General features: G+C 35.1%; 1 protein-coding gene across 1 annotated transcript in view; it reads right to left on the reverse strand.

The window, feature by feature from the left end:
• Positions 1–2,963: 2,963 nt before the first annotated feature.
• The window catches only part of USP44 (ubiquitin specific peptidase 44), a 24,275-nt gene continuing 14,960 nt past the window's right edge, over positions 2,964–12,278 (reverse strand). Inside the window, exons 3-6 of the mRNA XM_007468218.1 lie at positions 11,250–11,445; positions 8,708–8,816; positions 4,413–4,618; positions 2,964–3,579 (exon numbers count right to left, since the gene is read on the reverse strand). Of these exons, the coding sequence (XP_007468280.1) occupies positions 3,380–3,579; positions 4,413–4,618; positions 8,708–8,816; positions 11,250–11,445 (711 nt within the window). The 3' untranslated portion in view covers positions 2,964–3,379. The remainder of the gene's footprint in view (positions 3,580–4,412; positions 4,619–8,707; positions 8,817–11,249; positions 11,446–12,278) is intronic.

Genomic DNA, 12,278 nt, shown 5'->3' on the forward strand with positions numbered 1-12,278 from the left:
AATGTAGGAAAATGTAGAGCCTTTTATCTGGATTGTAGACCTCCACACTGAAACTTTTCTTCTGACATAGTGGCTAAAACAAGATCTATACATGCATAAAGTGGGAGGAGAATCTTCATAAATTAATATACAACTTTAGGCATATTTTACCTTTAGTTTCTTTTTAGGACCTTATTAGTCCTCGTCTCTCATTTTTCTCCTGACATTGGAAAGATCTAATTAAAACATATTAGTAGGAACATTGTACCAACTTAAAACCTTGATTTACTAAAATCTCCAGTGGTAGTTATTTATTGAGAAATGTATTCAGCTTAGTAAGTGAAAAGGGCGCTTAAAACCACACAAATAAAGAAAAACAGGAGTACTTCCCATGTTTGGATCTTGTTCTAGTTAATTTTTAGGCTTTTTCATTAGTGAACCAAATTCTCTTAACACCCTGCCCCTGTACTGGCTTGAATTTATAACATCATGGGCAGTATTTCAGGAAGTGAGGTTACAGTGATGCTCATAGCAGCTAAGTGCAGAAGTTAAATGTAAGATGCCTAATACTTGTTTGAACTGAGCCCCACAGTTCTTGAGCAGATTGCTTGAATTCCGTGTAAATGATTCGTTGGGAATGTTCCCACGTAATTTCAAAATTGTTATGTACCAGGGTAAAGCCTTAATTTGTATATGCTTTAGCTCAATTAAGATTGCCTCTGGGATGCTGTTTAGTTTGTATTTTGTTTAACATTTTTCTCCTAAGAAACCTGACTTCTGTACTAAATCATTTATTATACATTAAAAAGTTGTTCTTTCAGATTAGAGTTATGTTATCTTGTGGGATAAACAGTATAGTTTTTAGCTATATGAGCCATGTTTATTATGGTGCTAATGTTCAATAGCTACCTTTGATTAATCTCTCCATTTCCTCTGATGATGTGCAAGTGGCAGAGCTCACCAGTTCACGCCTGGACATGTTACAGGGCTTGCGCCCTCCAGCTAGCTCTTTTGGGGTTTTGAGTCCATACCTTTCTGATGTGCTTTGGTGGGTGGTATAAAGTATCTTGATTTCTAAACCCAAGAACTTTCGAATTGAGTCAAGAATTTGTAGCTTTGTAAAACCTCTTTAGCAGTAGTGATCTCAAACCAATTATAAGCTTGAAGCTCCCTTCCCAAGTGGGGAGCAGTGGCATCACTGCATGCCCCGGAATGGCAAGGGATATGATCTTGTAAATAGGAAAGCTGTTACTTAAAAATTGTATTGTTCACCTGCTAGCCATGTATCTCTTGAAATCATTTTGTCATGTTTACAATGATGTACCTTATTGGTAACAAATTATTAGCTTGATGTTTAACAATAGTGCCTTTAGTAAATTATTTTACAACCAAAACACGTTGTTTTTTGTTAGATCAACTTAGCAGAATGTATAAGTCCACAATGAGATGTACTGTAAGAAATCCAAGTTTCTGTTCATTGACTAGGTTTTAGTTTTGTTATTTTAATAGCCTTCATTTTTTTAGATCAGTTTTAGGTTCATAGCAAAACTGAGCATAAAGTACAGAGTTCCCATGTACTCCCCCCTTCCTCGACTTCAGAAACACAGAGCCTCCCCCATAGGTTTTAGTTTTAAGGATTTAAAAAGTAAAGGGCTAAGTCACTTATTACTTTCTCATATGTATTTACATTGAAGTAAGTACTAAAACAAGCAACTATACCATTGTAAACAACATAGCTTCCAGAGTTGTTTTTAACTGTTCCACTAAAATTAGGTACTAAAAGGTGTAGCAGTTTAAGTATAAAGTAATCCTTGACATTAAGAAACGCTAGACTCAGGTATCTTGACCACAGTAAACTCTTTAATGAGGTATAATAATGTTAACAGTTGAGGTAACAACTTGCATAGGTATTTAATAGATGAATGATTTTAAACCTTAGCCATTTAATACTCGAGCTGTAGTTTTGGCATGAATGATTTGTTCAGTGATAAATTCTCATAGCACTTCATGATCAGCTGCCTCAAGTGATTTCAACCTGCAAGCAAAACCCACTTGAGAAAAAAGATAAATGATCTTCCAGTGGTTAACACTTAGCTAACATATTACATAGCTCTTCTATAGAGGTTAGTGGATTCTCATCTTTCTGAATAAAATTAAATTAGCAGCTGTAGGACTTTAAAGAGATCTAATAAGGTTGTTAGGGAAGAGCAAAGAGTATTACATAATAAAACGCAAGTGTAATTTTTTTTAATTTTAAAAAAGTCAGGGCCCAGTATTCGAATATCTAAGAGGCTCTTACTATTCACATAATCCTAGCAAGAGTAACTTAATCCGGGCTTTAGTTATTTAGAAAAATGAGATACTGAGTATTTTGCCCAGATGCCAATATCTTGTGTGCCCTATGCAATTTTTTCTCCTCGACTTATTTTTATCCCTTTAAACTAAAAATTTCAAGATACAATATAGTACAAAGCTTTAAGAGATCTAATGTTAAATATATAAAATGAACTCATATCCAAGTTGAACTGTACTTGTATTATATCGTAATATACTGTTTGCTACATTGTTTTTTTTATGACTGCTTTATTAGAATCTGGACAAACCTATTTACTGCCAGACAATCATTATAAATCTCGGCCATCATTGTTTTCATGTCCATAGTACTGAAGTCATTTAAACATGCTATTTATAAAGCTGTCATCTTCATTTGTATACAGTTTGACTATGCCAAATAAAGGACAATTATTAAAACTTAATAAATTTTTGAAAAAAGGAAGTTCCAACAACCAAAATAATGTCTGTTCTGAGCCCTGTAACACACAAAGCCTCAGGAACATTAATGAGTGTGATCAGTGAGTATTTAAGTGATACCTTGATATTTCACTTTGTAGTAGTTTAACTCCCTTTAGGGGGCAAAGGTGACTTCAGTATACAAATCTGAAAGAAATGCCTTTTTTTTTTTTTTGGTAAGACTATTAGTGAAGAAAGTCTAATATTCTGTCTGATAAGAATTTGTATAGAAAAGAGCTATAAAAAGATAAATAAGAAATGTATAAAATGATGCCATCTGAACTTCTTCAGTAGAAGACTGCACAAATTCATGATCTGAGCCAATTAAGACATCGAAATATAAAAGAGGTAACACCAGTCTGAGGTAAACACAAAGTTGAAAACTCCCGAGTACTTGAAAAAAGTTTAGTTACCTGCTGACATTGATACACATACACTTAAGCTAACTTCCTCTGTAAAAAAGAGATTTGTTGTAGTTAGATACAAAATGTGTAAACATAGTGTGCACTGATTAGTAAGTAAAAATAAAAACAATGTAGCTCAAAATTAAGTCAGCCCTTTTAAAAAGTATATATACAAATCACAAGAAGAAAGCCCCACTGTCTTTGGATCAGCTAAGGATTTCATTAGAAGAGGCATCAGCTTCTTCATTGGGATGCTGGTTACCAGACAGGAGTTCTGGAGGCAAGAGTTTAGAATGTCCATTCTCAGTAACTCGCTGGGTATAAAACAAGATATAAGCTTGGGCCTTGCATACTTCATCCATAGTGCACATGCTTAGCTTGGAATCATTGCAGTGTACCCAGAACCCTAGAGTGAAGCACAGAAATACATCTTAATGTTTACAAAGGAACTTTAGAAGTTTCTAGTATAAATGAAAACATGGATTTAAAGACAGTTTCAGTGAGAGTTAAGCTTTTTTCAAAGGGAAAATAATTGTCTAGACAATTTATTTCTTTTGAAATACAGCTTGGGCAGTATGTTACTCTGGAATTATCTCCCTTTATCTTAGAAGTAATTTGAAGTTACAGAATCTGACCGATTAGTTCACTTGACACTAGCTTCAATTCCTGGTATAATCTTACCAGTTCATGCTTTGCTGGTAATTATACTGTAAAGCAAATAGTGTACAACTCATGGTAGTGTTAAATTAATTGCCTTCATGGGTTATTTGGGGCCTTTTGTCCATACCTCCATTTTCTGAGGTTCATGGAGGCAGTAAGTAAAAGTGATTTTTTATATGTTAGAACTTGAACTCAAAGTTTGTTCCAAATATCTGTGATCCCCCAGTTCATTAGATGCTTTGTTCTTTAATGAAAGTAACTGAATTAAACCAGTAAAAACAGAGGACCTACTCTTGGAAGTGTGCCTTTAGCACTCTGACTTTTAATTACTGAGACCATCCTTACTATTTTATCCCTTCAGCTCTTATAAGTCAAAACTACCACAATCCTGCATAAAATATCCCATTTTCTGCACAAAACCCCCTGTTTTTTATGAACAATACTGCAGAAGCATTCTTCTTGAAAGAAAACAAGAGGTCAAGTGGCTTTGCTTAAGATTACTTAGTGGTCAGTTTAGAAAGCCTGAACTCGGGCTTCCAAAAGTCTAACCCAAGATAAAATACTTTTTCTCGTCTCTACCTCCTTCGGAATTATAACAGTAGGCAGTGTAGTGTCCTGAGCCAAATCCTTTCCCGTGGTGCATTACTACAGCAGATAAATCATAGATAAAACATTCTGGTCTGAGGGATTTCAGGGATTCCCTGCAGCAATAGGGCTCCATGTTTAAGATTTCTTCAAAGCCAACATGAACACCAATCTTCTCTCGGTTATTATGTCCTGACCACCTACGAACAAATCAGGGTAAAATTATCAACAAAATCAAGGGAAAATAACCACGTACTAGGTCCAAACTCATAATAATAGAAGGCCTCAGTGTAGAGTACAATCATATAAATAGTGTAAATAGAAAATCCTTTCAATGCTAAAGTTGGGCTATAAATAGAGGAATGTAGGCTTATTTACCAAACAGGTTACAGTCAGGTTGTAAAATTATTTGGCTTCTGTAGTTAGATGACAGTATATGAAGAAAATTAACTTTCAGAAAAATATGGCACTATGGCATTTTCCCCCTTTGAAAAGAGAGAAATTCAACACACCAAAGGGTTTTTAATTCTTTACTGTTTTGTCCATACTTTGAGGAGGATGTTCCAGAACCTAGAGTTTGTTCCTGGGAGACATAACCTGGACCTTTCTTCGCCAGGGGTGGAGAAAAAACAAAACAAAACAGGGCACCTCTAATTCCTCAGAACATTTTAGAGCTCTTCATACTAAAAAAATAGAAACTGTGACCCTTCCCTGTGTGTAAATCAGTATAACACCTGTTAGTGACAAAACTCAAATAATGTCTCTGTACCGTCAGTTTCTCAATCTGTTGGTCATGCTTCCCAGTACGGGGTCTATGCATGTAAAGCAATGTTTTCATCTTATGCATAGTATGAATTGGTGCTACAGGAGAAAAATAATGTAATATATGTTAGTTCTTTCAAGAGATTATAATCCAACTTGGGGTGGTATGGTGCAGAGACAAAAGAGAGACAGATGAAAATATAGTATTAAAGTATTGGGGCTTCCCTGGTGGTGCAGGGGTTAAGAATCTGCCTGCCAATGCACGGGACACAGGTTTGAGCCCTGGTCAGGGCAGATCCCACATGCTGCAGAGCAACTAAGCCCATGTGCCACAACTACTGAGCCTGCGCTCTAGAGCCTGCAAACCACAACTACTGAGCCCACGTGCCACAACTACTGAAGCCCGCGCATCTAGAGCCTGTGTTCCGCAACAAGAGAAGCCACCACAATGAGAAGCCCGCACACTGCAATGAAGAGTAGTCCCCTCTCGCCACAACTAGAGAAAGCCTGTGCGCAGCAACAAAGACCCAATGCAGCCAAAAATAAATAAATAAAATAAATTTTTTAAAAATGTATTAGAACATGAGGTTAAGACAGGAGGAGGTAGAGAAGGGAGAGGGGCATATAGACAGGTTTTGTGAAGGAAAAAAATGTGAAAATGCTTATTAGTATAATGTAAAATGTGGTATGGAACTAAAGGTGAGACTTGCAAATTATGTCATCTGCTGGACTAGAAGTCATATCCCAATCTTACCCTATTAAATGTATAAAAAAATCCTGTATCCAGTGTACCTTTAATCTTAGTAAAGATGGAAGACCAAGCATGGAAAATAATGGGACTTGCTTAACCTAAGTTCCTGTCATTCTCACTTTATCTCCCTTTTATTTTACCATAAAATTCAAACCTTAAATTATTTAATTATGCTAAAAAGTTATCTAATTAGAAAATATTCATTTCTGCCATTTGCAGCAACATGGATGGACCTAGAGATCATCATACTAAGTGAAGTCAGAGAAAGACAAATATCATGACATCACTTACATGTGGAATCTAAAAGATACAAATGAACTTATTTACAAAACAGAAACAGACTCACAGACTTTGAAAACAAATTTTTTGTTACCAAAGGGGAAAGATATGAGTGAGGGAGAAATTAGGAGGTTGGGATTAACCTATACACACCACTATATATAAAATAGATAATCAACAAGGACCTACTATATAGCACAGGGAACTCTACTCAATACTCTCTAATAACCTATGTGGGAAAAGAATCTGAAAATCAATAGATATATGTATATGTATAACTGAATCACTTTGCTGTACACCTAAAACTAGCACAACATTGTAAATCAACTATACTCCAATATAAAATAAAAATTAAAGAAAAAAATATTCATTTCCATCAATAGGTGGGTACCCATTTTTTTCTGCTGATAAAAATACAGTAAAATGATAAAGAACAAGATAACACTATACCCAAAATTCATAATGGTTTACTTCTGAGAGAGGGAATAGGACTAGGAGGCACACACATCGGAGCTTCTAAGGTATTAGAAATGTTGTTTCTTAATGCTTCTTAAAGGCTCTTGGGCGCCCCTCCCCAATCCCATTCTCCCTTTTATCTTATATACCCTATGTATTGTATACAGTGGTAAATACAATAGTACTTTTTGAATAGATGAAGAGAAAAGGAAAGAGATAAATGTGGTAATGGCTGCATAAAAATGGTCTCTGAATCAGAAATATGGCATGAAGCGTCAAAAATGTTTTGGGCAGAAGATGGAAGGGGGTCAAATAGGTTTAAATTAAGGTGAGCTTTAAATGGCAGATTAAAGAGTCAATTATGAAGAACAGGAGGTTCTTCAACAATTTATAGTAGTCAATTAAGTACCAATTAAGTACCAGAAATTTAAGTCCTTTCAATGCTGTCTTTATGGAATCTTATAAGTTCTCACCTCTCCATGCTACCTGGCCCTGAACAATATTCACCTCCTAACAATCTTCCTGTTTTCATTCCACTTGATTTTATACACCATGGCAGGTCTCACCAGACTTTTCACTAAACTTTTGTTATACACCCTTTCCTTCCTTCATACCTTTGTTCAGGTTGCTCTCAGGCTAAAGTGCTCCTCCTGTATACACCCCATTCATTCACTTAATATTTTGGGGCATCTACTATGTACTCAGTTCTAGGCTTTGGAATATAGGAATGAAAAAGACAAGATCCCTGTCATTACTGAGTTTCTGTTCGTGGGGAGAGAAATAATAAACTATTGCAGATAGTGGTTTTTGCCATGAAGCAAAAATAGGGTAGGTAACGGTGACACTGAAGGTTGGGTGGTGCTACTTTTAAATAGGATGGTCAGGGAAGTCCTCTAAAGAGATGAAATATGAAGTGAGATTTAAATTATACAAAGTCCTCTATGCCATTAGAGAGGCTTTGGGAATGTTTAGATTTTGCCTAACTCCCTCCTCCAAGGCGCTGATAAATCATTTTGTATATAGTTTGTGATACTTGGTATTTCTACTTCACCATTATTTCTGTGCACGCCTGATTATAATCTTGTTGAGAAAAGAATCCAACCTTACATTCCCCAAAGAATATGAAACAACATCTGGCATTAAAAAGCACTCACATGGTATCTGCTGACGGTACTTTTAACAGCTTAAATAAATAACTTAGGTCAATTATTTCCATTAACAGTGATTATCTCTGGGAAGTGGGACTGAGAGAAAGAGCTACTTTTAGTTTGGGCTTTTACATTACCTTCTGTAATGTTTGAATTTTTTTTTAACATGTATTCCTTTAATTTAAAAAAGAAAGAAACCGGCAACAACTAATATGTACAAGAAACATGATCTCAATAACAGCACATAAAGGAACTTCTCATTTCTTAAGAGAACAATAAACTCTCAAGTTAACATGGTTATTACAAGGTATGAATCCATATGCTTTGATTAACCAACAGATTTGCCAACTAATTTATCTAAATATATTTCTGAAAACTAAAGTTTTTTGTTTTTGTTTTTAACTGCTTGGAACTGAACTGCTATACCATTGTTCAAATATTTTCCAAGCATGAAGCAATTGGGTCAAATACTCTCAAGTTATAGATTTAAATTTTAAAAATTTTATACCTAAAATATGCTGAATACTCTCAAATCAAATACTCTCAAGTTATAGATTTAAATTTTAAAAATTTTATACCTAAAATATGCTGAATACTCTCAAATCAAATACTCTCAAGTTACAGATTTAAATTTTAAAAATTTTACACCTAAAATATGCTGAATATTAAACACTATAAGCAGAGACTTACAAGGAGAATGATACTAGCAGACCGAAATGCGAGGGGTCTGCTGATCAGCAATGCATTCTGCAAGGGAAGATAAGGAGAGTTACTGAACATGGTGTCTATGATTAGGGCTAGAGACAATGACAGAATTTTTTTCCCTTAAAAAAAAAAAAAACAGAAGTAGATAAGTCATCTAGCCAAGTATTAAAATTCATTCTACTACTAACCTGAATCGTTTGAGATGTAGTCTGAGAACCTGAGGTAGGTGGCAAATCATAAGCTGTTTCTGGGCTTCTGTGAGTACAACTGGTTTTGAGGAAAACCTTCTACGCTTTGCTGTGATATTAAAGACAGAATGAGATGCAAATTTAAGGATACAAGGAAAAGCTGAGTAAACTCAAAATAATTCAGACATGCATTATCAATTAAACATCTACTGCGTTACAGGCATTTTACTGTGTTAGAGATAAAGGCATGGCCTTGCCCTCAAGACACTTAGAATCATGTAAACACACAAAACTTATGAGTTAGTCAAGGTATACAGACATGTAGACAAATAAGCACAGTTGACTCTTGAACAACAAAGGCTTGGATTACATGGGTCCACTTACATGCAGATTATTATTTTTTTCAATACATGTACAGTTGGCCCTCTGCAGGTTTCGCATGCACAGATTCAACCATGGACCGAAATTTACATCCACAGTTGGTTGAATCCGCTGATGCGAAATCTGCAGATAGAGATGACCTACTATGGAACTTGAGCATTGGTAGATTTTGGTATAAAAGTGGGCGCTCCTGGAACCAATGCCCCATATATACTGTACATGATTTAATATAATCCTGAAAATAAGGCAACAGAATGATACTGTGCTATATTTTTAAATGGATTTGGCTACGCCAACTAACAGGAAAAGTTAAAACTCTCCCTAAACATACTTTAATATACTCTTACCAAAGTCTAATTAAAAAGTTTCATGGTCAGTTCATTTCTTGAGGCTAATCAGGATCCCCGGGGCATGGGACCTTCCTTCCAAGAACACCCATCCCTGCTTCCTGGGGATCCACCCCAGCACTGCCCAAGAAAGCAAGCCTTTACTAGCTCAGCATCTGAGGTCTCCCTCAGTATCTTGCTATTTTAGTAGCAAATCAAACAAGTGGAACTGAGGATTCTTTTTTGTTTACCCCCCTGCTTCTCTAGAGGTCCACCTATGGACCTTGTCCTGGCTGGGCCACTGGCTACCAAAATTTGCTCTTGATGTCCAGGAGCTATTCTTCAACTTGTACAACAACTGCGACTCCAGCCGTAGCAGCAGCTGCTTCTCATGTAGGCAGCAGAACCAGTCCACCATGAGGTTGTCCTCTAACCCATCTCCTCTTGCTACCAGAAGCCTTTCCTCCAGGTCTATGCCCCTGAGATCCAGGTATTGGGCTGCTGCTGAATGTCAAAGACCTACCTTTGGACTGTCATCCAGAAATATATGGTCCAAGTGTAGCTAGACAAATGATGTTAACTCCTTGAATTATAATTTTAAACATTCGCCGTTATGTATTAAATTAAAGCAGCTCTTTTAGGCCCTTATTTGGTGGACCCAGGAGACACACACAAACATGTTATAAAGCCATATTCTGCATTTATTCATAGCTTTCTACTCCCAGATTTGGTGATGAAAGCATCTAGGACCATATTCACATTTATGTCTAAGAAAAAAAATACGTCGCTATACAAATTTGATAAAGGTTTATTTTCTTTTAACCTTATAAATCTTAGGCTCCTATAAATTAACAGATTTTATATTAGGCAGCACACCGAAAACAATGTTAGTATAAGTTGTTCTAGAATACTATCAACTGATGTGCCATTTTTTCAATGCTGGAACAGCCAATGTTTCTTTTATATTACCTTAGAAGTTTAGTATCTAAAGCCCTAGAATCATTTTTTCAGACATGGAGCTTAAGGAGAATATCTGCAAATATAAAGTATAAACACTAAAATGCCATGTACACATCGACAGAGATAAAGAAACTGGATAAAGACACAGAAGATCCGATGTGGTTTCGTATACCGTTGCCTGGAGGATGATACTTCTTTAATTGAAATGGCTATTTCATCCCACAGTGCTGGGTTCCTATGCTCGCCTCTATCAGAGAGCTTATCATAGTAGATCTTAATTGTGTTTCCTCCATTAGGTATGTGAGCATCTTGAAAGTGTCTTACCTCTATCCACAGCAACTAGAACAATTACTAATATAGAAGAGACAGTCAGTAGATGGTTTTTGAATAAATTTTTGTTTTTATGAAGCCAAAGTCCATAGCAGCAGTCCAGCTATATGTCTTATTTCCTATTATATAAGTATGCAGACACATACACACACACACACACACACAATTATCTATATATCAATGTTTTGATATGTAGCAAAAAGACTCATAAAGCAAACATTTCATTCAGTACTAAATAACATGGTTACCTTTTACTATTCCCCTTTGCTACTTTATTCTGCCCTCACATATTAAATTTAAATTTTATGAATCCTTTCTATAATTTACTACAGGATCAAAAAATCTTTAATGTCATCAATAAGGCAAAACAAACACATAGTTCACAAATGCCAATTAAAAAGTAGAACTATCCAGCCAAGTTTCTTTTGATAAACTAACAGTTTATTTCTATACCTGCTACTAAAGGAATTTATTCCAGCTTCCTTCATTTGTGTTTCTCTTTGCTAACCTTAGAAAAGCAAAGAGAATATACAGCTTCTACTTACAATTGCACTGGTCACATACGTAGATTTTTCCTTCTAAAGCTTCGGTTTCTGTGAATTTGGCCAACATTTCAGTAACCAGACATGGCTGGGAAACAATATCTCTTCCACTGCATTGGTATCTTTCTGGAAATTCCAGTGACAAGTCCCAGAAAGGTTCTATGGTGTTTGATTTGTTGTCACATGCAAGACATGTAACCTGCAAATAAAAATATTAGTTTCTCAGATTACAGTCCTTCTGTCAAAATATTTATTCCTTTCACTAGAAGTCACTGCCAGTAAATTAGCTCTTCTTCTCAAGATGCACTATCAGAATTCTGAATAATCTGTTTTATATTATTTTCAGGGAATAATTTTTTTCTTCCGTAAACCCATTATGCATTGATGGGCTTTAACTACTAGGCATTCGAAAAGCTCCAAGGGCATTAGTCAAGTCTGAATTTAGTAGAAAACCAAACCATTGACTCAGTTATATACCCATTGTGTGTATATATATGTGTGTGTGTCTATACATATATTATATATATGATATATATTTATATGCATTTAATTTAATGTGTTTAGATTGTTAGACTTGAGGTTGTTTGCCCTTTTTCCTTCCTCATCTTTCACTGATTGATTTTCTCTCCCCAAATCCCTATAACCTCTTAACCATGGTACAAGTAAAATACTACTAGTATATTTTTATATACAGATTTTAAAATATAGTATATTTTTATATACGGTATATTTAGTATATATTTTGAAGCCCTACCAACTGATAATTTCAAAGGATAGTACATATAACATAAATATACATATAATATAAATATATAATATATATATATTTATATATAATATAAATAAATAATATAAATATATATAAATATATATTTATATATAATATAAATACTTAAAGCAAACATCACTACATTAAAATCCTCATCAAAATACAGGAACCACACAGAATATGAAGCCTTTCTAACAACTTATATAGGAAACAGAGTAACTGGAAAAGGAAAGAATAATTTCAGTAAAGCATTCAGCAGGCTT

The sequence above is a fragment of the Lipotes vexillifer genome, unplaced genomic scaffold (genome assembly GCF_000442215.2).
Source record: "Lipotes vexillifer unplaced genomic scaffold, Lipotes_vexillifer_v1.1 scaffold180, whole genome shotgun sequence".
Classification (NCBI taxonomy): domain Eukaryota; kingdom Metazoa; phylum Chordata; class Mammalia; order Artiodactyla; family Lipotidae; genus Lipotes; species Lipotes vexillifer.